General features: G+C 38.5%; 1 protein-coding gene across 2 annotated transcripts in view; it reads left to right on the top strand.

Annotated features, from left to right (window-relative positions):
- The window catches only part of slc1a2b (solute carrier family 1 member 2b), a 62750-nt gene that overhangs the window by 35772 nt on the left and 7108 nt on the right, over positions 1–19870 (top strand). For both annotated transcript variants that reach the window (XM_079411664.1, XM_079411665.1), the window contains exons 2-8: positions 4301–4440; positions 5825–5977; positions 11182–11432; positions 12303–12447; positions 12540–12666; positions 12761–12994; positions 14951–15145. In XM_079411664.1, the coding sequence (XP_079267790.1) occupies positions 4311–4440; positions 5825–5977; positions 11182–11432; positions 12303–12447; positions 12540–12666; positions 12761–12994; positions 14951–15145 (1235 nt within the window). In that variant the 5' untranslated portion in view covers positions 4301–4310. The remainder of the gene's footprint in view (positions 1–4300; positions 4441–5824; positions 5978–11181; positions 11433–12302; positions 12448–12539; positions 12667–12760; positions 12995–14950; positions 15146–19870) is intronic.

Genomic DNA, 19870 nt, shown 5'->3' with positions numbered 1-19870 from the left:
CATCCACATTAACACTGTGCATGTGGCAGTAATTGCTGTCAGTGAAATGTCTGTTTCTGAAAGCTTGGGCCAAGGAATCAGGAAATCATAAAAGTTACATAATTCCAGTGGCCAATTAAAACTTTAAAAGTCTTTTTACAGTGGTGAACTTGTCGAGTATTCGTGTAATAATGCATTTGACTAGTTTTGTATGTCTGAGCACCAAACTCTCTCTCACACACACACCATGCGTAACAAATGATCTAAACAATACATTCAGAGTGAACTTTGACAGGTTTATTTCATTTTTGCCATGCTCTAAAATAATCTCAAATTAAAATAAATGGCTCCACACTTTTCAGCAGCCCAAAATTTCACAGTGGATGATAAAGACTTTGAAAGAAACAGGGTGATCATCTTGTTGTTTGAGTTGTTGTCTGTCAGTCCCTCACAATCACACGTACAGTACTCATCCTGAAACTCTGCCAGCTTGCCTTCTGTTCTTCTCCTTTTACAGAACACACCGTCCTCCTGGCCGTTTCTGAAGACAGCGAAACTGTCGAAAACGCACATAACCATGACTGCAAAACCTTAGAATATTCAGATCTGATTGGTATAATTGCCATTATTCATAAATGGTAAATTATTATGCATAGAGATTTTTAATATGTCATTTGCATGATGAGTTTTATATATGCAACACGCTATTTATATATGGTAACACATATATACATATCATTCTGCTGTTATTACATGGATTGATTTTACTATTTAAATCCATTGACAGAACACACAATTTTAATATTGACCAGCTTTATTGCACCTGCATTTCTTAGCAGCATGCATGCAATGACAAAGGTACCCGTTAACTAGAAGTAAATGTACATTGGTCATATTATATCATCTGTGAATTATAATGAGCAGCCATGTTTTACGTTGCAGCACAGGCAGGGAGTGAGACTTATCTCATTCACAATGTATAAATTCTTCCACTTCTCTCAAAAGACATGAAAGTAAGTGGCTTGTAGAACTGGGAGAAGAATTAAAGTTAAACACATAGTCAAAGATAAAGTAAAACACGTCAAATTATTTTTGATAGGCTATTCTCTCAATGGTTATGACTGTATTTTTACAAACGATAATTGTCATTTGCTACTACGTCTGAAACATAAACATTATGTAGTTAAAGCACAGAGCTTGCCCATCTGTGGCTGAGCACCAGGCGTAGTGTGAAAGCTGGCTAACCCCTGGCTTACCATCTGTCAGAAAACAAGAGACAAATCCTTCACAATGGACACTCGTTTCTTAAAACTTCTTTAAAAAAATCATGTTTGTAGCTCACACCTTGGGCTCACTGCATCACCTCCTGCAATATTTTGCCATGAATGAAGCAGCTCACATTCCTGGCATTGATGCAGCGAGGATAATGCATTAGTAGTGCATTGGTAGAACTGAATATGCAATGTAGCAATGTAGGCTAGTAATGTGTAAAACAAATTTAGTGAGCTGAAATAATGCGCTGGATAAAAAATAAAATGTGAATTTGCATCGGATGCAAGCAAGCGCAGAACCATCTGTGTGCTAAACATGAATCGGTTTTAATAATGACCATCACTTTTGAAATGTTTGTGTGCAGAAAGCACTCATTTAGTATATGAGAGTTTGAGACTCTTTGACACTAAAATCAAACTCACGCAGTCCATCCGCACAGTCAGTGTAATCGATCAAATGTCTAATATGTGTGAATCAATGGCGTATTAGCATCTGGGCCTGTGTAGGTGCAGACCAGACAGAGGAACTAAACATCGGCTCAGTTAAAGACCTTGTGTCTGGTCTGTGGAGTCCTGTTTTCTTCTTACATGGATCTTGTGGATGCTTGTGTTTGTGCACTGTTAACTTGTGAATGTGATGGCCCTAGGATACACTGTGGGAACGTGACAAGCTGGTCAATGGACTGTGATGTTCTGGGCTTTGATCTGACTTAATTACAATAAAAAAGTGTAAGTGTTATGACAAAGGTTTTACATTAGTGGTATTAAATGCTGTGTAAGTCATCACGGATTGGGACATGTTGTGTTTTGGGTGACGTGTGCTTTTGAATGAGATATGTGCACCTTCATAGAGTGGGTCAAGATTTAGCGATTAACAACTGCAGCTGTATTCTGTTCTCAAACATAACTATTGGAACCCGTCAATAAGCACTCTGATTGCAACACCTCGTCGTTTGGACTACTTTGGTGCTAGGTGCCAGAACAGAAGAGAAATGCAGGGAATAAATAGAAGGATTTTGTGTATGTGTGTACCTGTTAATGTTAACCTGTTCACCAAAAAAGGATCTGATTGTATTCGTCTGAAAGAAGAAAGTCATACACATCTAGGATGACTTTCATCTTTGGGTGACTATCCCTTTAAGTGTTGTCAGCAGGGACACCTGCTTCTAGAAAGCTGCGATGGTCTCAGACGTTTGGGTGGAGGTTGGAAGAAAGTGATGTGACATACAGCCAAGTATGGTGACCTATACAGGGAATTTGTGCTCTGTATTTAACTCATCCAGAGTGCACACACACAGCAGTGAACACACACCCAGAGCAGTGGGCAGCCATTTAGTGCCTTGCTCAAGAGCACCTCAGTCATGGAATTGAGCGTATTCATGGTATAGAGAGCGCTGTACATTCACTCCCCCCACCTACAATCCCTGCTGGTCCGAGACTCGAACCTGCAACCTTTGGATTACAAATCCGACTCTCTAACCATTAGGCCACGACTTCCCAATGTGATATTTGGATAACAAATTTTCACTTAGACATCAAAAATAAAACTTTGTGATCTCCATCTGTGTTCCTTGACGCTGATGAGGAGAACTTCCCATAGGGAAACCAGGATTGTCTCATTAAGACAAGCACATATGCCCATTCTGCCAGCTCCTTTAAATACGCATCCAATTAAAAATGTGTAATTACATAAGATCACACATGATCAGCCAACATGAACACCAAAGTGTTGTGTCTGTAAGAAGAAGCAGTGCTAATGCATTTGCAAGGTCTACATCTTCATTTTTCATGTTTGTACCAATTTTGGGAACTGTGTTTGTTTGTTTATTTATTTTAAAGCTTATTTGCTTAGATGTCATTATATGGATTAAACAGGTTTTTGGGAGATATGTGAAACTCTGCTGATATCTGACAAAAACTCTGGATGATCTCAGACAAAACTCACTTGATTTTTGATTTGAGCCCTACTTTTTTACTGCAAAAAAAAAAAAAAGCCCTACAATCTGAAATAAGACAAAGTGGAGCTGACATATTTAGGCCTGATTTTTGACGCTGTCTTCTTACCTGTATCTTGTTACTAAAAAGTATCCTTTGATGTTGTACATCGCTTGACTTGCTTTTTCTGATAACAGTAAATCCACGCACTTAAGAAGCTATGTCGTAGTCTTCTTATGAGCGAACACTTGGTGCTTCAGCTTTTACTGTTTCAGCTTTTTCTGTCTTCAGTGCACAGTTTTCTCAGCCTGTTGTTCTATGACACAAAGTGGAATAAATCCCCTTTTGTGTGCCGTCTATGGCTTTTAGAAAGTCTCTTTGTATGCGGTTTATCATCTGTGATGATTTGCGAGGATTAAAGCCCTGGTTTGCTTCTTCATCAGTGTGGATGTCCTCGCAGGCATTGATTCCCCTGTCTGTCCGCTTGGCAGTCATCAGAGAATGTGTCAGACCGGGTGATTTCAACTGTAAATCATGGTTACATCATTCCGTTCAAGTGAACCCTGGTGATATTCAAAGGGGTAACTCATACAGTGAAATCTGTTCAGGAAACCCCTTTTCCAGGATGGGAAATCCATTCTCTTCTGGAAAGGGCAGCAGAGGAGGTTCCCCTCATCAGAGAGAGTGCAGTTTTTACATTTTCTTGTGCCCAAAAACGTTGACAGTATGCATCCTATTGTGGATCTTAGATATTTTAACTTAAACTGTTGATAAAATGCCTTTTCAGAAAGCTAATGGCAGAAGTGTATTATGTCGCAAATACATAAGGGGGAACTGTTTGTGATGATGGATATGACGAATGCAGATTTCTCAGGTTGACTTCTGGGAGCAAAGCCTACCAGTTTTGCATCCTTCCGTTCTGGCTGACTCTAGACTCTCACACCTTTATGAAATGCATGGATCCACATTTTGAACCTGTGGAAGCGTTGAACGATTGGTTGCTGCTAGCACACTCTGAGAGCATTGAAACATTGAACATTGAAACACTGTCACACTGATTACATGTTCATGCCATGAATCGACTTATTTACTCTTCTGGCTGTTTCTCTCTGCAGTTCTGGAAACATGCCGAAGCACGTGGAGGTAAGGATGCACGAAAGCCACCTGGAGCCCATCGAGGCAAGGCCAAGCTCCAAATGGGGAACAATATGCCAGAAGTTGCGCAAGAACCTGCTGCTCACGCTGACTGTGATGGGTGAGTGTTCTTCAACAATCCACAGTGAGGAAAGGGAACAGCAGACAGAGAAAAGAAGACAGCACACATAGCATGGTCTGATGCTGAAAAGCAGAGGTATCTGGACAGTAAAGGCTCAGAAGAGAGCAGGTGACAGTACATTTTAGTATTAATATTCTGTACTATTTTAAATTCAAATAAAGCATGATAAATTGTGGGAAATTAATATTTCTGAAGCTATGTTGGCTACAGAGAGAAAACAGAGGAAGTTATTTTTATATTGCGTTGTTGCAGTAATTGAATAGGTGAATATATTCCTCTGGAGCCTTTGGAAGGTGTGGATAGCAGATGATATGTCTGTGAAGAGATCCTGAGTGGGCGAGTGTGATGCATGTGTGATTATGTGTGTTCCAGGATATAAAAAAACAAGCTTCTTTTTAGGATTATCAAGGCAGAAAGTGCAGTGTCTCAGCAGGGGTGCATCAGTGCTGTAGAGATTGTTAGTGTAACGGGGCGAACGAGACGCGAGACGTGCGGATCAAAGTGCAAGCTTTTATTTATAAACATAGTCAATAAACAGTCAGGGTCAAACAACAGCAACAGGTACAGTACGGGCAAGACACAGAGCAATCCTAGGGCTAGCGAGAGTCGACGATCGGCGAACATTATCCAACAGGGCAAGGCAGAGAGATAATCCAGCTATACGAGCGGTAGTCCAAGAGAGATGCAAACAGAGTCCAAACGTCAAGGCAAAGGGGTAAATCCAGGAAACACAGGCAAGAATCAAAACACTAGAAAAACACACAAGGCAAGACTATGACAACAAAGAGGGTTCCGTATCGCAGCTAAAACTAGGAGAGTTATAAATGCAGAACAATACTGGAACTAAACAGAAAAACACAGAATGGCTCGGTAAGGCAGCTAACACTAGGAGAGTGATAAACGCAATACAATACTCGGCAGAGAGGAAGAGGAATCCATGTTTTATGTAGGGTGTGTGATCAGTGCAATCAGCTGTGTCGTCAGTGCAATGGATGATGGAATTGTAGTATGAGGTGGCGTGCAACAGTTAGTGTGGTGCAAGAGTCCATGTGGTGAGCGAGTGACCTCTGGTGGTGAGTTAACGGAAGTTCATAGACCAGATTCATGACAGTTAGGTACAGTAGGTGGTGGCAGAAGAGTGCACTTCACTCGACACAATATCTAAAAATGTCCCGTATGACTGTCTGCACCTGCATTCCCAGGCTCAATAAGACACTTTTTTTGTTTTCCTACCCATGACCCAGACAACCTCAAATGGGTGGTATGATTTATGTGTTTGGAATCGCATTTGGCCACATATTTATATATAAAGTATGCTCAGGAATATTTTCGAACAGAAGGAACGCTCTTTTCCCCATCATAGGTGTGATTTTGGGAGCTGTTGCTGGTATGCTGCTGCGTGTGGCTTCTCCAATCGATGACAACATTGTCATGGTAATTGCCTTCCCTGGAGATATTCTAATGAGGATGCTAAAAATGCTCATCCTTCCCTTAATCATCTCCAGCTTAATCACAGGTAACACAAACTTCATCTTTTAATAAGCTGCCAACAATAAGATTGGAAATGTTAAATACATTGGTGAAACCAAGAACAACTAATTCTGCTGATAAGTGTGTTATATTATACTAACAAACAGAGGGGAAACAGTGAGAGAGAAAGAGAGGTCATCCTTAAACCTTAGGCCCTTTCAAAACCTGCTCATGCCTTTTATTTAATTTAGACAAAATCTACTGATGTAGCGTTATGTGAGAAGAAATGTTACATCTTTTTAAGATTATCTTCTCACAGATTCTGTTTGCTGTTGCTTCTGCTTTATAGTTCTTTACTGTATTTAAGATGTCATGATTTTGGTTTCAAAAACCATCAAACTGTTCCTTAATTTCTGTGCATTCGTTTAATTTAATACTTAGAGAAGTGATCAGTGATTAGATTTTGTGTCAAGAAAGGCCATTGGTTGTACCCTATATTGGACTTGTGTCCGTTTGATCATGTCATGGAATAATTGTAATATGAGTTTATCTTATGGTACGAACCCAGAGTCTCCATATCAGTAGGAAAGCGATCTTCTATCCGAAGACTTGTTGCATTTCGGGGTAAAAAAAACAAAACAAAAACAACAACAACTAAAACATTATCGAACAACAGTATAAAATGTGGGAAACTATTCATTGGTTATTCTACAATTAATTGTACTATAAATTATACTACAATTGGAAAATTCTCTTTAAATTGATAAACAATTAAATTGATAAACTGTTTGGCGTGATGACATTTAATGTCTCCTACAGCGCCTTTAGTCCCATTTAGCAACTTGTTAGCAACCATCTTTTTTAAGAAAGTAACAGTTTAAAAAAAATCATGAGAGGGGTGTAACTGGTGTGTTTTGTGTTGTAGAATAAAACGTGACAGTATCTTGAGCTTGGGTAAACCACGGACCTTATTTTAGGGGATTTAAAGGGGGGGATGGGTGGAAAATATTTATTTTCATATGGTTATAATATTATATATCATGCAATTACAGATGTCTGCTGTATTACATCGTAAAAATCCTGTTTAAGTTAGTTGAGTGATGTTAGTAATGCCAGTAGTTGTCTAGAGTAGGCTAGACTTCGATAATAACTGCACTAACAATTAAAAAAAACGTATCTGCTTATAAACTGAAGGACACACTTTAGTTAAGGGACCAATTCTCACTATTAACTAACTATGAACTACAACTTCTGCATCAATAACCTCCAAATTGATTATTAATAGTTAGTAATGTTGTTAAGTTTAGGTATCGGGCCGAATTAAGGGATCTAAAATATGATCATGCAGAATAAGACATTCATATGTGCTTTATAAGTACTAATTAACAGCCGATATGTTAGTAATATGCATGATAATAAGCAACTAGGTAATAGTGATAAATGGTCCATAAAGTGTACATGTATTTCAATGATTACATTTATTGTGGACATATTCAGGATATAGTTGACATCTGTATAAGAAGTGAAGTGAAGTGTGGCCAAGTATGGTGACCCATACTCAGAATTTGTGCTCTGCATTTAACCCATCCAAGTGCACACACACACACACACACACCCGGAGCAGTGGCCTGCCATATTGCTGCGGCGCCCAGGGAGCAGTTGGGGGTTCGATGCCTTGCTCAAGGGTCTCACCTCAGTTGTAGTATTGAAGGTGGAAGAGAGCGCTGGTTATTCACTCCCCCCACCAACAATTCCTGCCAGACCTGAGACGCGAACCTTCGGATTACCAGTCTGGCTCTCTAACTATTAGGCCACGACTGCCCCAATAAATGAATAAATGCACAAAAGCCCAGATTTACTTTTACTTAGATTTAGTTTTGTGTATAAAACATATGCAAACTTGAAGGCACCCACAAGAGCTGATTTGCTAATCATCTACTGTTTCTTGTCTATTGAGGATTGTCTTTCATGCACAAAATAGCTCACCCTGTGTTTTTCTGAGGGTTTGCCCTAATTAATTAATATTTATTATAAAATTATCTAAAATGAAAATTGGGAGAACAAATGAATACAATTAAAAGGTGGGAATTAAATAGATATCCAGCAGACAATACACATATCTCTGGGATGCTGACTGTGTGATTTAAAACAATAATATTTGATATTCACACAAAAGACATATAGAAGAACTTTTGTGTGTGTGTGTGTGTGTGTGTGTGTGTGTGTGTGTCATATCTTTATATACAGTAAGGTCCATATATATTTGGACACAGGCACAATTTTTATTATTTTAGCTGCTGACCAAAACATATGCACAGTTACAGTTATATAATGAATATGGGCTTAAAGTTCACACTCTGAGCTTTATTTTGAGGGTATTCTCAACAGAATTGGAGGAAAGGAATTACAGCTTTTATGATCCCCAATTATCACTATATTGAAGTGTCAGACTTCAAATAACATTAACTCTTCATCAGACCCTTCAGGCAAAGAAAAAGGCACATATACACAGTAGTGGCCGTAAAAAGGGTTTTTAATTTATAAAGCTCTAAAAACCTTACTGACTGATGTTTTTGTGCACTTCTGGCAAATATGGAAAAAATAAAGGGTCTCAATTAAATATGTGCAGTTTCACATGATTAGTGAAAATTGTCACATGACCAGAGCAGTTTACTTCCTGTTTGCATCTTGAGAAGATGATGACTGCATCAAAGCTCCAAAACAAAAGGCTAGTAAAGTATGTCAACATAAAGATATGACAAAGATTTTTGGTACGCATTATCTTTAAGGTGTCTAGTATTAATATATGAATTCACATATATTCAATTTTGTTTGAGTGTGGTCATAGAATGAGTAAACATGTTGACAGTCACAATAGTGACCGTTGGCATAGCAGTGAACTTAGATATACAATATAAATCCAATTGCAGTTGCTAGTGAAAATTACACTAAAATGTCGCAATGACAAAATATTGCACTAAATTAAAAATTCAAATGTTACAAAAAATTTACAATATTGATGTTGTAATACTAGTTGCACTAATATAAAAATTTGATATATTTTACAAAAAAGTAACAATTTTGAAATGCGTTGATGGTTGAATTATTTATCTCAGTGTTCCTATCGGTGTTCCATAAGGTTTTTTTATGCATAATAGTAACCCTAGAATGTGATCAAAAAGTTTAAAATAGCTGGGCTAAGATATATAACAATTTTTATGGCTGCAGAAATATGTTAATTCAGTATACACATTATCCCACCGGTCACAATTGTGACTGACCATAAACCACAATTTTTCACACACTTTTCCAAAAAAACAAAAACACTATTGATTATTTCAAAGGTACGGAGCCCCTTAGAGCTCATGGTGGTGGAAAGATTTCGGGGTGAGTGAAAAAAATTCGGGGTGGGAGGAAAAAATATTTTTCAAAACGTTTGCGTTCCCTCGAGAGAACGCAAGCGAGAGAATGCAAAGTTTTGCGAGGGAACGCAAACATCTTTGCGAGAGTTCTCTCATCTTTGCGAGGGAACGCAAAAGTTTTGTGAGAGAACGCAAAAGATTTGAAAAATATTTTTTCCTCCCACCCCAAATTTTTTTCACTCACCCCGAAATCTTTCCACCACCATGAGCTCTAAGGGGCTCCGTACAAAGGGTTACTAATGACACATTTGGATATTTTCATGTCTGGGAAAAATTTGGGATAAAACGGGTTTTCAAGGGAACATAAGTAATTGAACAGTTGACTCAAAAGCTGTTTCATGGACAGATGTGGGCTAGTCTTTCATTATTTCTACATCAATTAAGCAGGTAAAAGGTCTGGAGTTGATTCTAAGCGTGTCATTTGCATTTGGAAGCTGTTGATGTGAACCACATCATGCGGTCAATGGATCTCTCCATACAAGTGAAACAGACGATTGTTAGGCTTCAAAAACAAAAATCCATCAGAGAGATAGCAGCAACATTAGGAGCGGCCAAATCAACAGTTTGGTACATTCTGAGAAAAAATGCACTGGTGAGCTCAGAAACATAAAGAGACCTGGACGTCCACGGAGGACAACAGTGGTGATGATCGGAGAATCCTCTCCATGGTAAAGAAAAACCCTTTCACAACATCCAGCCAAGAGAAGAACACTCTCGTGTCTACAATCAAGAGAAGACTTCACCTGAGCAAATACAGAGGCTTCACCATAAGCTGCAAACAAGGCCAGATTAGACTGCCAAAAGCATCTAAAAAAAACAGAGCACTTCTGGAAAAGCATTCTTTGGACGCTGAAATTAAGATCAACTGTACCAGAATGACTGGAAGAAGAAAGTCTGGAGAAGGCTTGGAGCAGCTCATGATCAAAGCACACAGCATCATCTGTGAAACACGGAGCAGTGTGATCATGAGCTGCATGGCTTCAGTGGCTCTGGGTTACCGCTGTGTAGTGATGATAAGACAGAAGCAGCTGCATCAATTCTGAGGATTCACTCTCTGCCCAGATTCAGTCAAATGCAGCAAAGTTGACTGGATGGAGCTTCATAGTACAAATGGACGATGACCCAAAACATACAGCAAAAGCAACCCAGGAGATTTTGAAGGTAAAAAGTGTAATATTCTGCAATGGCTAATCTCCTGATCTCAACCTGATAGAGCAGCATTTAACTCGCTGAAGACAAAACTAAAGTCAGAAAGAGCCACAAACAAACAACAACTGAAGTCAGCTGCAGTAAAGGCCTGGCAAAGCATCACAAAGGAGGAAACCCAGTCTCTGCTGATGTCCTTGAGTTCCAGACTTGCTAAGGATTCTGCTAAGGATTCAGAATCCTTATTCTGAATCCTTAGCATTGCCTGCTAAGGATTCTCAACAAAATATAAAAAATGAACATTTTATTTATAATTACATTTATTTGTCCAATTGCATTTGAGCCCCTGAAAATGGGGGGACTGTGTATAAAAATGGTTGTAATTCCTAAGCATTTTATGTTATATTTTTGTTCAACCCGTTGAATTAAAGCTTAAAGTCTGCACTTCAATTTCATCTTGATTGTTTCATTTTTGATTCTGTTCTGGTGGCATACAGAGTTGAAATTATGAAAATTGTGCCAGTGTCCAAATATACATATATATGGACCTAACTGTATATCTATCTATCTGACTTAGCTAGAGTGGTAAAAACAAATGTATATTAAAATACATAATGGCACTGGAAACATTTTTTGAGTTGTGAATATGTGTAAAATAATATGCCACGTCTCCCTAACTAAGGTCTCGCTGGTCTGGATGCAAAGTCAAGTGGTCGTCTGGGTTCCAGAGCCATGATTTATTACATGACCACTACTATCATTGCTGCTGTGCTGGGGGTTATCCTGGTGCTCCTCATCCACCCTGGAAACCCAAAACTCAAGGAGAATCTAGGAGAAGGAGCAGTGAATGATGAGGTTTCCAGTCTTGATGCCTTTTTTGACCTTATCAGAAACCTCTTCCCTGAGAACTTGGTTCAGGCTTGCTTCCAGCAGGTAAGACGGGACGTCCTACGTACTTCCACAGGGAACGTTCAGACTCACTTTATATCAGGAGATTTTTACTACAAATTTGATATGGTATACATCTTGTGTAAATACACACTGATTTCTGTTGTTTTTAATATAAACACATTTTTTGCTGTTTAACATGTTACAAATAATTATGATAGCTGTGCTTATGTTCTTTCCTATTTCTTTTGGTTCACATTATAGTGTATGGTCATTAAAGGAATAGTTCACCCAAAATGTGGATTTGCTGAAAATGTGCTGAGTTGAGTAGATTGAGTTTGTTTCTTCATCAGAACAGATTTGGAGAAATTTAGCATCACCAAACACAGTATACCAAAAAAGAAAGTGTGACATTAAAATGGGTTTATGTGTATATTATTTTAAATTCACTCAAATTAAATGTTTTTGTAATGTAAAATCAATCAATCAATCCATTTAGGCCTGGCTTACTATTTATACTGTTATGTTGAATGGCTATAGTATGTAATTGCTCATTTAATTTGCTCATGCAATTACACAAGTATTTAACATATGAAATATTGAAAATATTACCATCATGTTGTTTCCACATTCTTTTGGTAATTCAGTGTGAAATTATATTTATGATACAATTTAGATTAGGTTGTCATTAATAGTGGAATTAATTACAGAATTCTGTGCAATTTATGAATTATTCTTAATCGATCAACAATCCCAGTACTTTGGTTGTATTTACATTTAAAGTACCTGCATGTAATTATAGATGTATTTAATGTTTAATTTAATAACGTGCATTGCAGCTAAAGACATCTGAAATAAAGTGGGAGAGGAAGAATAAATTGGTGTAATTTATTGAGGTGATGTTGAAATGCACAGATCCAGACCGTCGTGAAGAAGGTAGAAGTTCAGCCTGATTTCGAAGACACCAACAGCACTGACTATCTGTCCAATGCCACCAAACCACCCCCGATTTTCATAGACAAGAAATCTCTCCAGTTCAAGAGCGGAATGAACGTGCTGGGTAGGGCGACCATACTCACAGATATCTATAGATAATGCCTTCACTTTTCGTTGATTTATTGATTGATATCTTTGTCTTTCGTTATGTTCCAGGTCTAATTGGATTCTTCATTGCCTTTGGTATTTGTATGGGCAAGATGGGAGAGAAAGCTAGGCTCATGATTGACTTCTTCAGCATACTCAATGAGATTGTGATGAAGCTGGTTATCATGATCATGTGGTCAGTTGCGCTTTATGTGTCCTCTAGCTGATTACGAAGTCCAGTAATAATACGTTTTATACCGATGCACTCACATTATGCATTGACTCTATAGGTACTCTCCCTTTGGCATCGCCTGCTTGATCTGTGGAAAGATCATCTCTATCAAAGATCTGGAGGTGGTGGGCAGGCAGCTGGGGATGTACATGGTGACGGTTATTATTGGTCTGATCATCCATGGTGCCATATTCCTGCCATGCATCTACTTTGCCATTGTACGGAAAAACCCCTTCACGTTCTTCATGGGCATCTTCCAGGCCTGGATCACGGCTCTGGGCACAGCCTCTAGGTATGAAATTACACTGCATGATCTTTGCATGAATTATATATTCATTCTATGTAGCCATACATTTGTAAATGTTTTTTTTTTCTTTTTTCATTGTTCTATGGCTTCTCACGATATTCGTTCAAAGCAACTTTACAGAAATTGTTGATGTTAATGTTTGGAATACTAACTGTCCACAATTAGCAGTTTAGTGCTGGGCAATAGGATAGTTTACATATAGTGTCAATATAAGCAATGAAGTAATTGCTATATAGTTTATATTTAGGTATCTTTAGGTAACATAAAACTAATTCACACAACTCCAGCCCAAATCAAATATAGCGATGCATCGGTAACATCACATCTCATTGGTTCTTGTGTCATGACATCATGACATAAGAAACAGTCTGGTTTGGTGTTACTGACCTGTCACCATATTTGATTTAGACTGAATAAGGAGTGAAATTTCTTTCTGTTCATCACATGAAGAGGTTGCTTCAGAAGATTTGGATTTATTTTATGTCACTTTTATTTCCTTTATGGAACCTAAAACATTTGAATCCCTTTGACTTTCATTGTATGGACAAAAACAGCTGAAACATTCTTTTATACATCTTTTTTTTTCCTTCGGAAAAACAGTTATACTGGTAACTGTATTGGCAAAAATCATCTAGCACTATTTATCATTGCGTGTCTGTGCGTGCTTCAATACATAGTTTATGAGCACACAAATGTTAAATGGGTCATGAACTGCCTTTTTTTATTATTTTGTACTGTTCTCTGAGGTCCACTTATAATGTTATCAGGATTTTTACATCGAAAACATAACTGAGAAGTAATAGGCTATTTTCTGTCCTGTTTTTGACCCCCTCATCAGAACGCTCTGTTTGAGTAGGTGTGGAGGATTGTAGACTATGAAGTAAACGCCCACTCCTATGATTGGCAAACACTTCTGTATGTTTGTTAGCGTACATACTTCACTGATGGACGCTGCTGTGATTTAGGTCAAAAACGCATAAATAACTCAATACATATCAAACGATTTGTAATAACAGACAAGGCAATAGTGATCACGTAATGAAAACAGTTATGCACACTTGTGTTGTGACATTACTGTTGGATTCAATATAGTCACAGCATCGTCTTTTAGTTTCAATCTTTCTGAAAATCCTGTGTCGAATCGTGCCTTGTTTGTAAAAGAATCTGTCGTAAAATGAAGTGAACAGTTGTTACAGACGCGGTCTGGATCTTCATTAAAAATAAAGTTCATCCACTCTTTCCTAACGTCGGGATCAGAGGGAAGGCAATGCATAGACTGTTTTTCCACAGCTTGGCACTGCACAGCATCTTGTTGTCTTCGGATCATCTTTATCGTTTGGTTTCTGTGTAGACCTGCGCGTTTGCCTCTCTCGTAAACACATTATGTGCGAATCAGTGGGCGGGGCTAAACAGGCAGTGATGTAGAATTGGTAGGCGGAGCTAAACGGACAGTGACGTAGAATCAGTGGGCGGGGCTAAACAGGCAGTGGTAGGCGGAGCTAAACAGACAGTGATGTAGAATCAGTGGGCGGAGCTAAACAGACAGTGATGTAAAAGCAGACATTGATCTGTGGAGGCGGTTTTTATCCACACTATTACATCACAGAGTACAACATTTCACAAGCTGTCGTTTTGGCAGACTGCCTTCAATATAAGCTGTTTTTAGACTAATGAGAAAGTTTTGAGCTCTGAAACTTACAGGATGTTTTTTTTATGGTACTCTGACCTCTTATATGTCCAAAGATCAAGGGAATTTTCGTTTCTCAGTTCATGACCCATTTAAAGTATATAAATTACTATTATGAATAAGTATATTTACAAAAAAAGGACAAAATTGGTCTCTCAGGCTCGCTCCAAAAAGTCCCAAATTGCCAATTATTGCGACAACCACAAGCATAATATATTATCGGAGTAAGAATTGTTTTCCTCTTCTTCTTCTAGCGCTGGCACTCTGCCCGTAACGTTCCGGTGTCTTGAGGAAAACCTTGGTATTGACAAGAGAGTTACACGTTTTGTGCTTCCTGTTGGAGCAACAATTAACATGGACGGAACAGCCCTCTATGAGGCTGTGGCTGCCATTTTTATTGCCCAGATGAATGGAATTGATTTAGATCCTGGTCAAATCATCACTGTCAGGTAAGACAGAAGAGGCTACTTTTCAAAAATATATAATATGAACTAACATCCACCTAATTAATGTAGGTACTGTGCACCAACTAAATGTTACAGATAGGTGGAGCTGAGCATAAATCATATATTAAGCATATTTCCCTGGGTTTTTGTTGGTAATTATAATGAACTATTATTTCCTATCCGCAGCAGTGGCATAGCACCAATTATTGCTGCTGCTTCTTTTTTAATAAAGCAATAAATGTTAATCAAATCTAGCCCACTATCAAAACAATACACATTTTGACTGCTGACACATTAAATTGGTGTATAATTTATCTACATGCTGTTAACATTTCTTCTACAGCGTTCACGTCAATGATGCTACCAGAGTTTCTTGTAATGATTTTTACATCAGTTGGAAATGTCTTATCAGACGTTTATGTGGGATGCCTAAAGTTCCCTTTCATAGAGTCTGAAGCTATGGGATCTCCCTCCAGGTGTGATGATTGTCTGAAGCCTCTATATAGAAGCATGTCAGTTCTTTGGATGATGGCGCTAACACCGCCCGCTGAGACATAGTGTCACTGATGCCTCAAAAGGACATGCTCGTACCATCACAACTCTTTAATGGACTTGTTGACCTGTTCACACTTTGATCCCAGACAAGCAAATAACCGTTGAAACAATGTTAAGTCAATGTTGAATGAATTTATATAGTGTTTTATTGTGTATTTCTGTACACCTAAAGCGCTTTACAATCATATGAGGGGATCTCTCCTCAACCAGCACCAGTTGCATACTGCACGTATCCACTTGGAGGATACAATGGCAGCCACAGAGGTCACCACACACCAGCTACAGGTGGAGAGGAGACAAGAGTGATAGAGCCAATCAAGTGGATGGGGATTATTAGGAGGCCATGATTGACAAGGGCCAGTGGAGGGAATTTGGCCAGGACACCGGGGTTACAACCCTACTCTTTACGAGAAGTGCCATGGGATTTTTTTTTTTTTTTTTTTTTTTTGGTGACCCCGAAGAGTCAGGACCTCAGTTTAACGTCTCATCCAAAACACGGTGTTTTTTCTTTTTTTATATAGTGTAGTGTCTCTGTCACTATCCTGGGGCTTTAGGACCCACACAGACCAGGGTGAGCACCCCCTGCTGGCCTCACTAACACCTTTTCCAGCAGAATGTTGATACGTCAACGCTAACTGGATTGAATTAATGTTGCAAAGTGCTATTGGTTCAATATCACTTTTGCACCTGCAATTAATGTTGAAACAATGTTTAATTTTCAAAAAAAAAAAGCAATGAATCAATCTTACACTGTGATGTTGATCCTAAATCACTGTTGTCGAATCAATATTGAAATGTAATAATATTGAATTCAACAATATTAATAATTGAATTTACATTATTTATAACTGTTTAACACAATTAATGACAAAAATACAAGAGATCTTTAAAAAATAAAAGTGGGGCAAAAAAGGACAAAATGACAAAAGCACTACAACCTTTTAAAATAATTTGTTTCAGTCTGTTGTCAGACTACAAGTAGTCCAGTGGTTCAAGTTTTAAAAAGCTAGCTCACATCAGACTGCTGCCTCTTTTCCTTTATGTTCTCTGAAATCTGAAAAAGAAACCATGAAGTCACCTAAGAGCAGTGAAAATTCAGTGGTTATAGTCACATTAAGAAATGTTAATATGTTAAACACAGTATGATTCACTTTTAAACTGCTCAACACAAACACATTCTAATTTTGATTTTAGTATCTTTTGAATCTATTCATTTAATCTATTTAACACTTCAATATCAATGTTTTCTACGATTAACCTTTGTAAATAGAAGCGCAATGACAGGGGTATCTAATCTTTTCAGCTGAGTTCATCTCCAGCCCTAATTAAACACACCTGAAGCAGCTAATTAAGGTCTTTAAGATCACTGAAAACTTCCAGGCAGGTGTGTTGGACATGTGAACTAAACTCAGCATGAAGGTGGCCATCTCTGAGTTATGGCCATTACTCACAGGGGAAAAAAGTTTGGGATGTGAACATTAGTCTATAAATAAAATAATAAGCTGCAGATTCAATTTATGTACACGTAATCTCCTTAATTATCACAAAATAGCCTTGTCTGTCACTTTATCACAAACAGAAGATGCAGTTTTTTTGTGATTCTGTTTAAGTGAGAACAGAATAAAATAAATGGAGGCCAGTTGCATTCAGTTGAGGAAAATGACATAAGGCACAGGATAGCATCAAATTCCAGGTCAGGTGATCATACTGTCAACTGTAACTCAATGTATAATTAGTGTCATTGTTTTTAGGAGGGTGAATGAATGATGCATTTAGGGTGCATCTCATTTCTTGAATTGTCTGTCCTCATCTGCCATTACTTCTACTAAAGGAAAGAACGGAAGGTGCTCTGCTAGCATTGAGCAAGATATGGGCTGTGTATAAAGTGTGACATTCTTACTCATGTTCATGTCACTTGTCAAATAATAAAGTAGATACAACATTGTTTAAAATTATACCAGAAGGCGTGTGAAATATGTCATATATCGCCAAAACTCTAGCTAATGCTTGTTTAATCAAACAATATTTTAATATCAGTCTCAACCAAGATGATGTTTTGGATGAAAACTCAGCATTGTATCAGTGTCACCTTGCTATCTGGGATATTATTTAAAAATGAAAGTGCTTCACTGAGGCTCTTTTTTCCTGAAGAAAGAAGGGCAATTGGCTATCCTCTATCACTCTAGTTATGCAATTATTGAGGCACTGCATTAGCTAGAGTTTTGGCGATCCGATGCTGAGCTCAAGGCTATGAAGAGTCAGTCTCTAGCTCTTTCCAGACCGTCTCTCCATGATTGATTCTGCTTTGTAAGTTCCTGTGTTGAGGCAGATACTCGTTCTTTGTTGGAGAAAAGAGCCAAAGGATATGGAAGTGCCTCCTTCCCAGAAACAATCGATTTATTGATTTATTGACTTTTCAACATTGTTACAGGTACCCAAAGACATTTGTCATTAGGGGACACTGAATTATTTTGCTGTTACAATAAAATGTCAATACCAATTTTCTTCATATTAAAATACAAAAAAAAAAAAGTAATAATAACAATAATACGATATAAGTTCGACTTATACTGTGCAAGCATCCCCAGTTTTTAACTTAAAGAGGCAGAAAAAGTCACCACAAAATGATGACAGATGCCTCATTATTGTGTTGGGACAGGTTTGCAAAGGGTGCCTGGCCTGTGGAGTCTGGAGGGGCGATCATATCACATGCCACATAAATTGGAGATGCCTGGAGATGACGTTAATCCATTTCCATCTGGGACTACCATGCGATCATGAAAACGGACATGTTTGTAGTCTCCAGTTAATTGACAAAAGGGGGAATACGCTCTTGCCTCTTGTGAGATGCAAGTTTCTGTCACTGAGGTGAACATGCCTGCAGACTGCTGGTTGTACTTACAAAAGGAACAATTTTTTTTCTGGCACTTACTTTTGCAAGGGCTTCATTCCTCCCACGTCTCTGTGAGCATGCACTGGTTTACTTTTGCCAGCAGATTCCCGTTTCTGCTTGCAACTGTAAAACTTAGTCTCATGCGGGATGTCTTGCATGTTTCTGGACTTTCTTCCTCCCATGTCTCACCCAGGCCAGAGTGCTCTTTTGGCCGCTGCTTTGTCTTGTAGTTTCTAGATGCCATTACGAGCCAGCGGGATACTAAGATGAAAGTCAAGTCTGAGGGCAGTACACATCCTGGGTCAGTTGATCCTGGTAGCGGACCTTCTCTCGAGACACAGATTGAGGCATGGAGAATGGAGTTTGCACCGTCAGACTGTGAATCTGATTTGGTCAAATGTTTGACAGGGCAGAGGTGGATGTCTTTGCTTCCTTTTGCCCACTTTGGTTTGTCTCCGTCATCATCCTTGTTGATAGATGCTCTTGCACAACAGTCGGTATGTTTTCCTGCTGATACGCCTGCTTCTGACAGTGTTGATGAGAGTGTGCAGTGCATCTTCTGTTGGTGGTTCCATTTTTGGCTGATCCGTATATTGTTCTTGGGTCTTATGTCTCTGCTGGAGGAGATTCGGATCAAAGCAGATCTGCTTTCTCGGGTTCAGGGCAGCATGTGGCACCCCTGTCTGGAAATGTGGAAACTCTGGGCCTATTAACTGAGAATTTTGATTAAATGTGGTATTTCATCTGAGATTTTGGAGAACATTTTAAATGCAAGAGCCTTCTCTTCTAGACGGTTACATGTGTATAAGCGGAGACTACTTTCTTCTTGGTGCAAACAGCACAATATGGATTTGGGGAAATTCCTTCTCTTGAAGGTTAAAGGACAATCTGGTACCTTCTCCTGGAGAAGTGGAGGTTGGACTTTTGGCCCCTAAATGGGCCGTGTCAATGGTCTGACTATCTCTAAGTTAAGAATGTCTCTTTGGCTAGTTTCAGTGATCCAGTGTCTTATAAGTTACAAGAGTTGCCCTGCCTTGTGATAACGCAGGCTTATTCTACTTAATAAAATGGTCCTGGGCTGTGGAGATGGTCTGTTTCAGTTACAGTTTAATTTAACTACTGTTCTTCCAAAATAGATGTACCAAATATCTTGTATTTTAAAAAGACTCTTACACTACATTTTAAGGTGTACTGAAGAAATGAGGCCTAGGTGTTCAGTAACTTTTTAAGCAAAATTCAGAACATCTTTGTCCTTTTTAAGCAATTGGCTGTTCTTTTCA

The sequence above is a fragment of the Barbus barbus genome (assembly GCF_936440315.1).
Source record: "Barbus barbus genome assembly, chromosome: 48".
NCBI classification, from domain to species: domain Eukaryota; kingdom Metazoa; phylum Chordata; class Actinopteri; order Cypriniformes; family Cyprinidae; genus Barbus; species Barbus barbus.
Note: the sequence above shows the minus strand (reverse complement) of the source record. Positions and strands in the feature narration are given on the sequence as shown.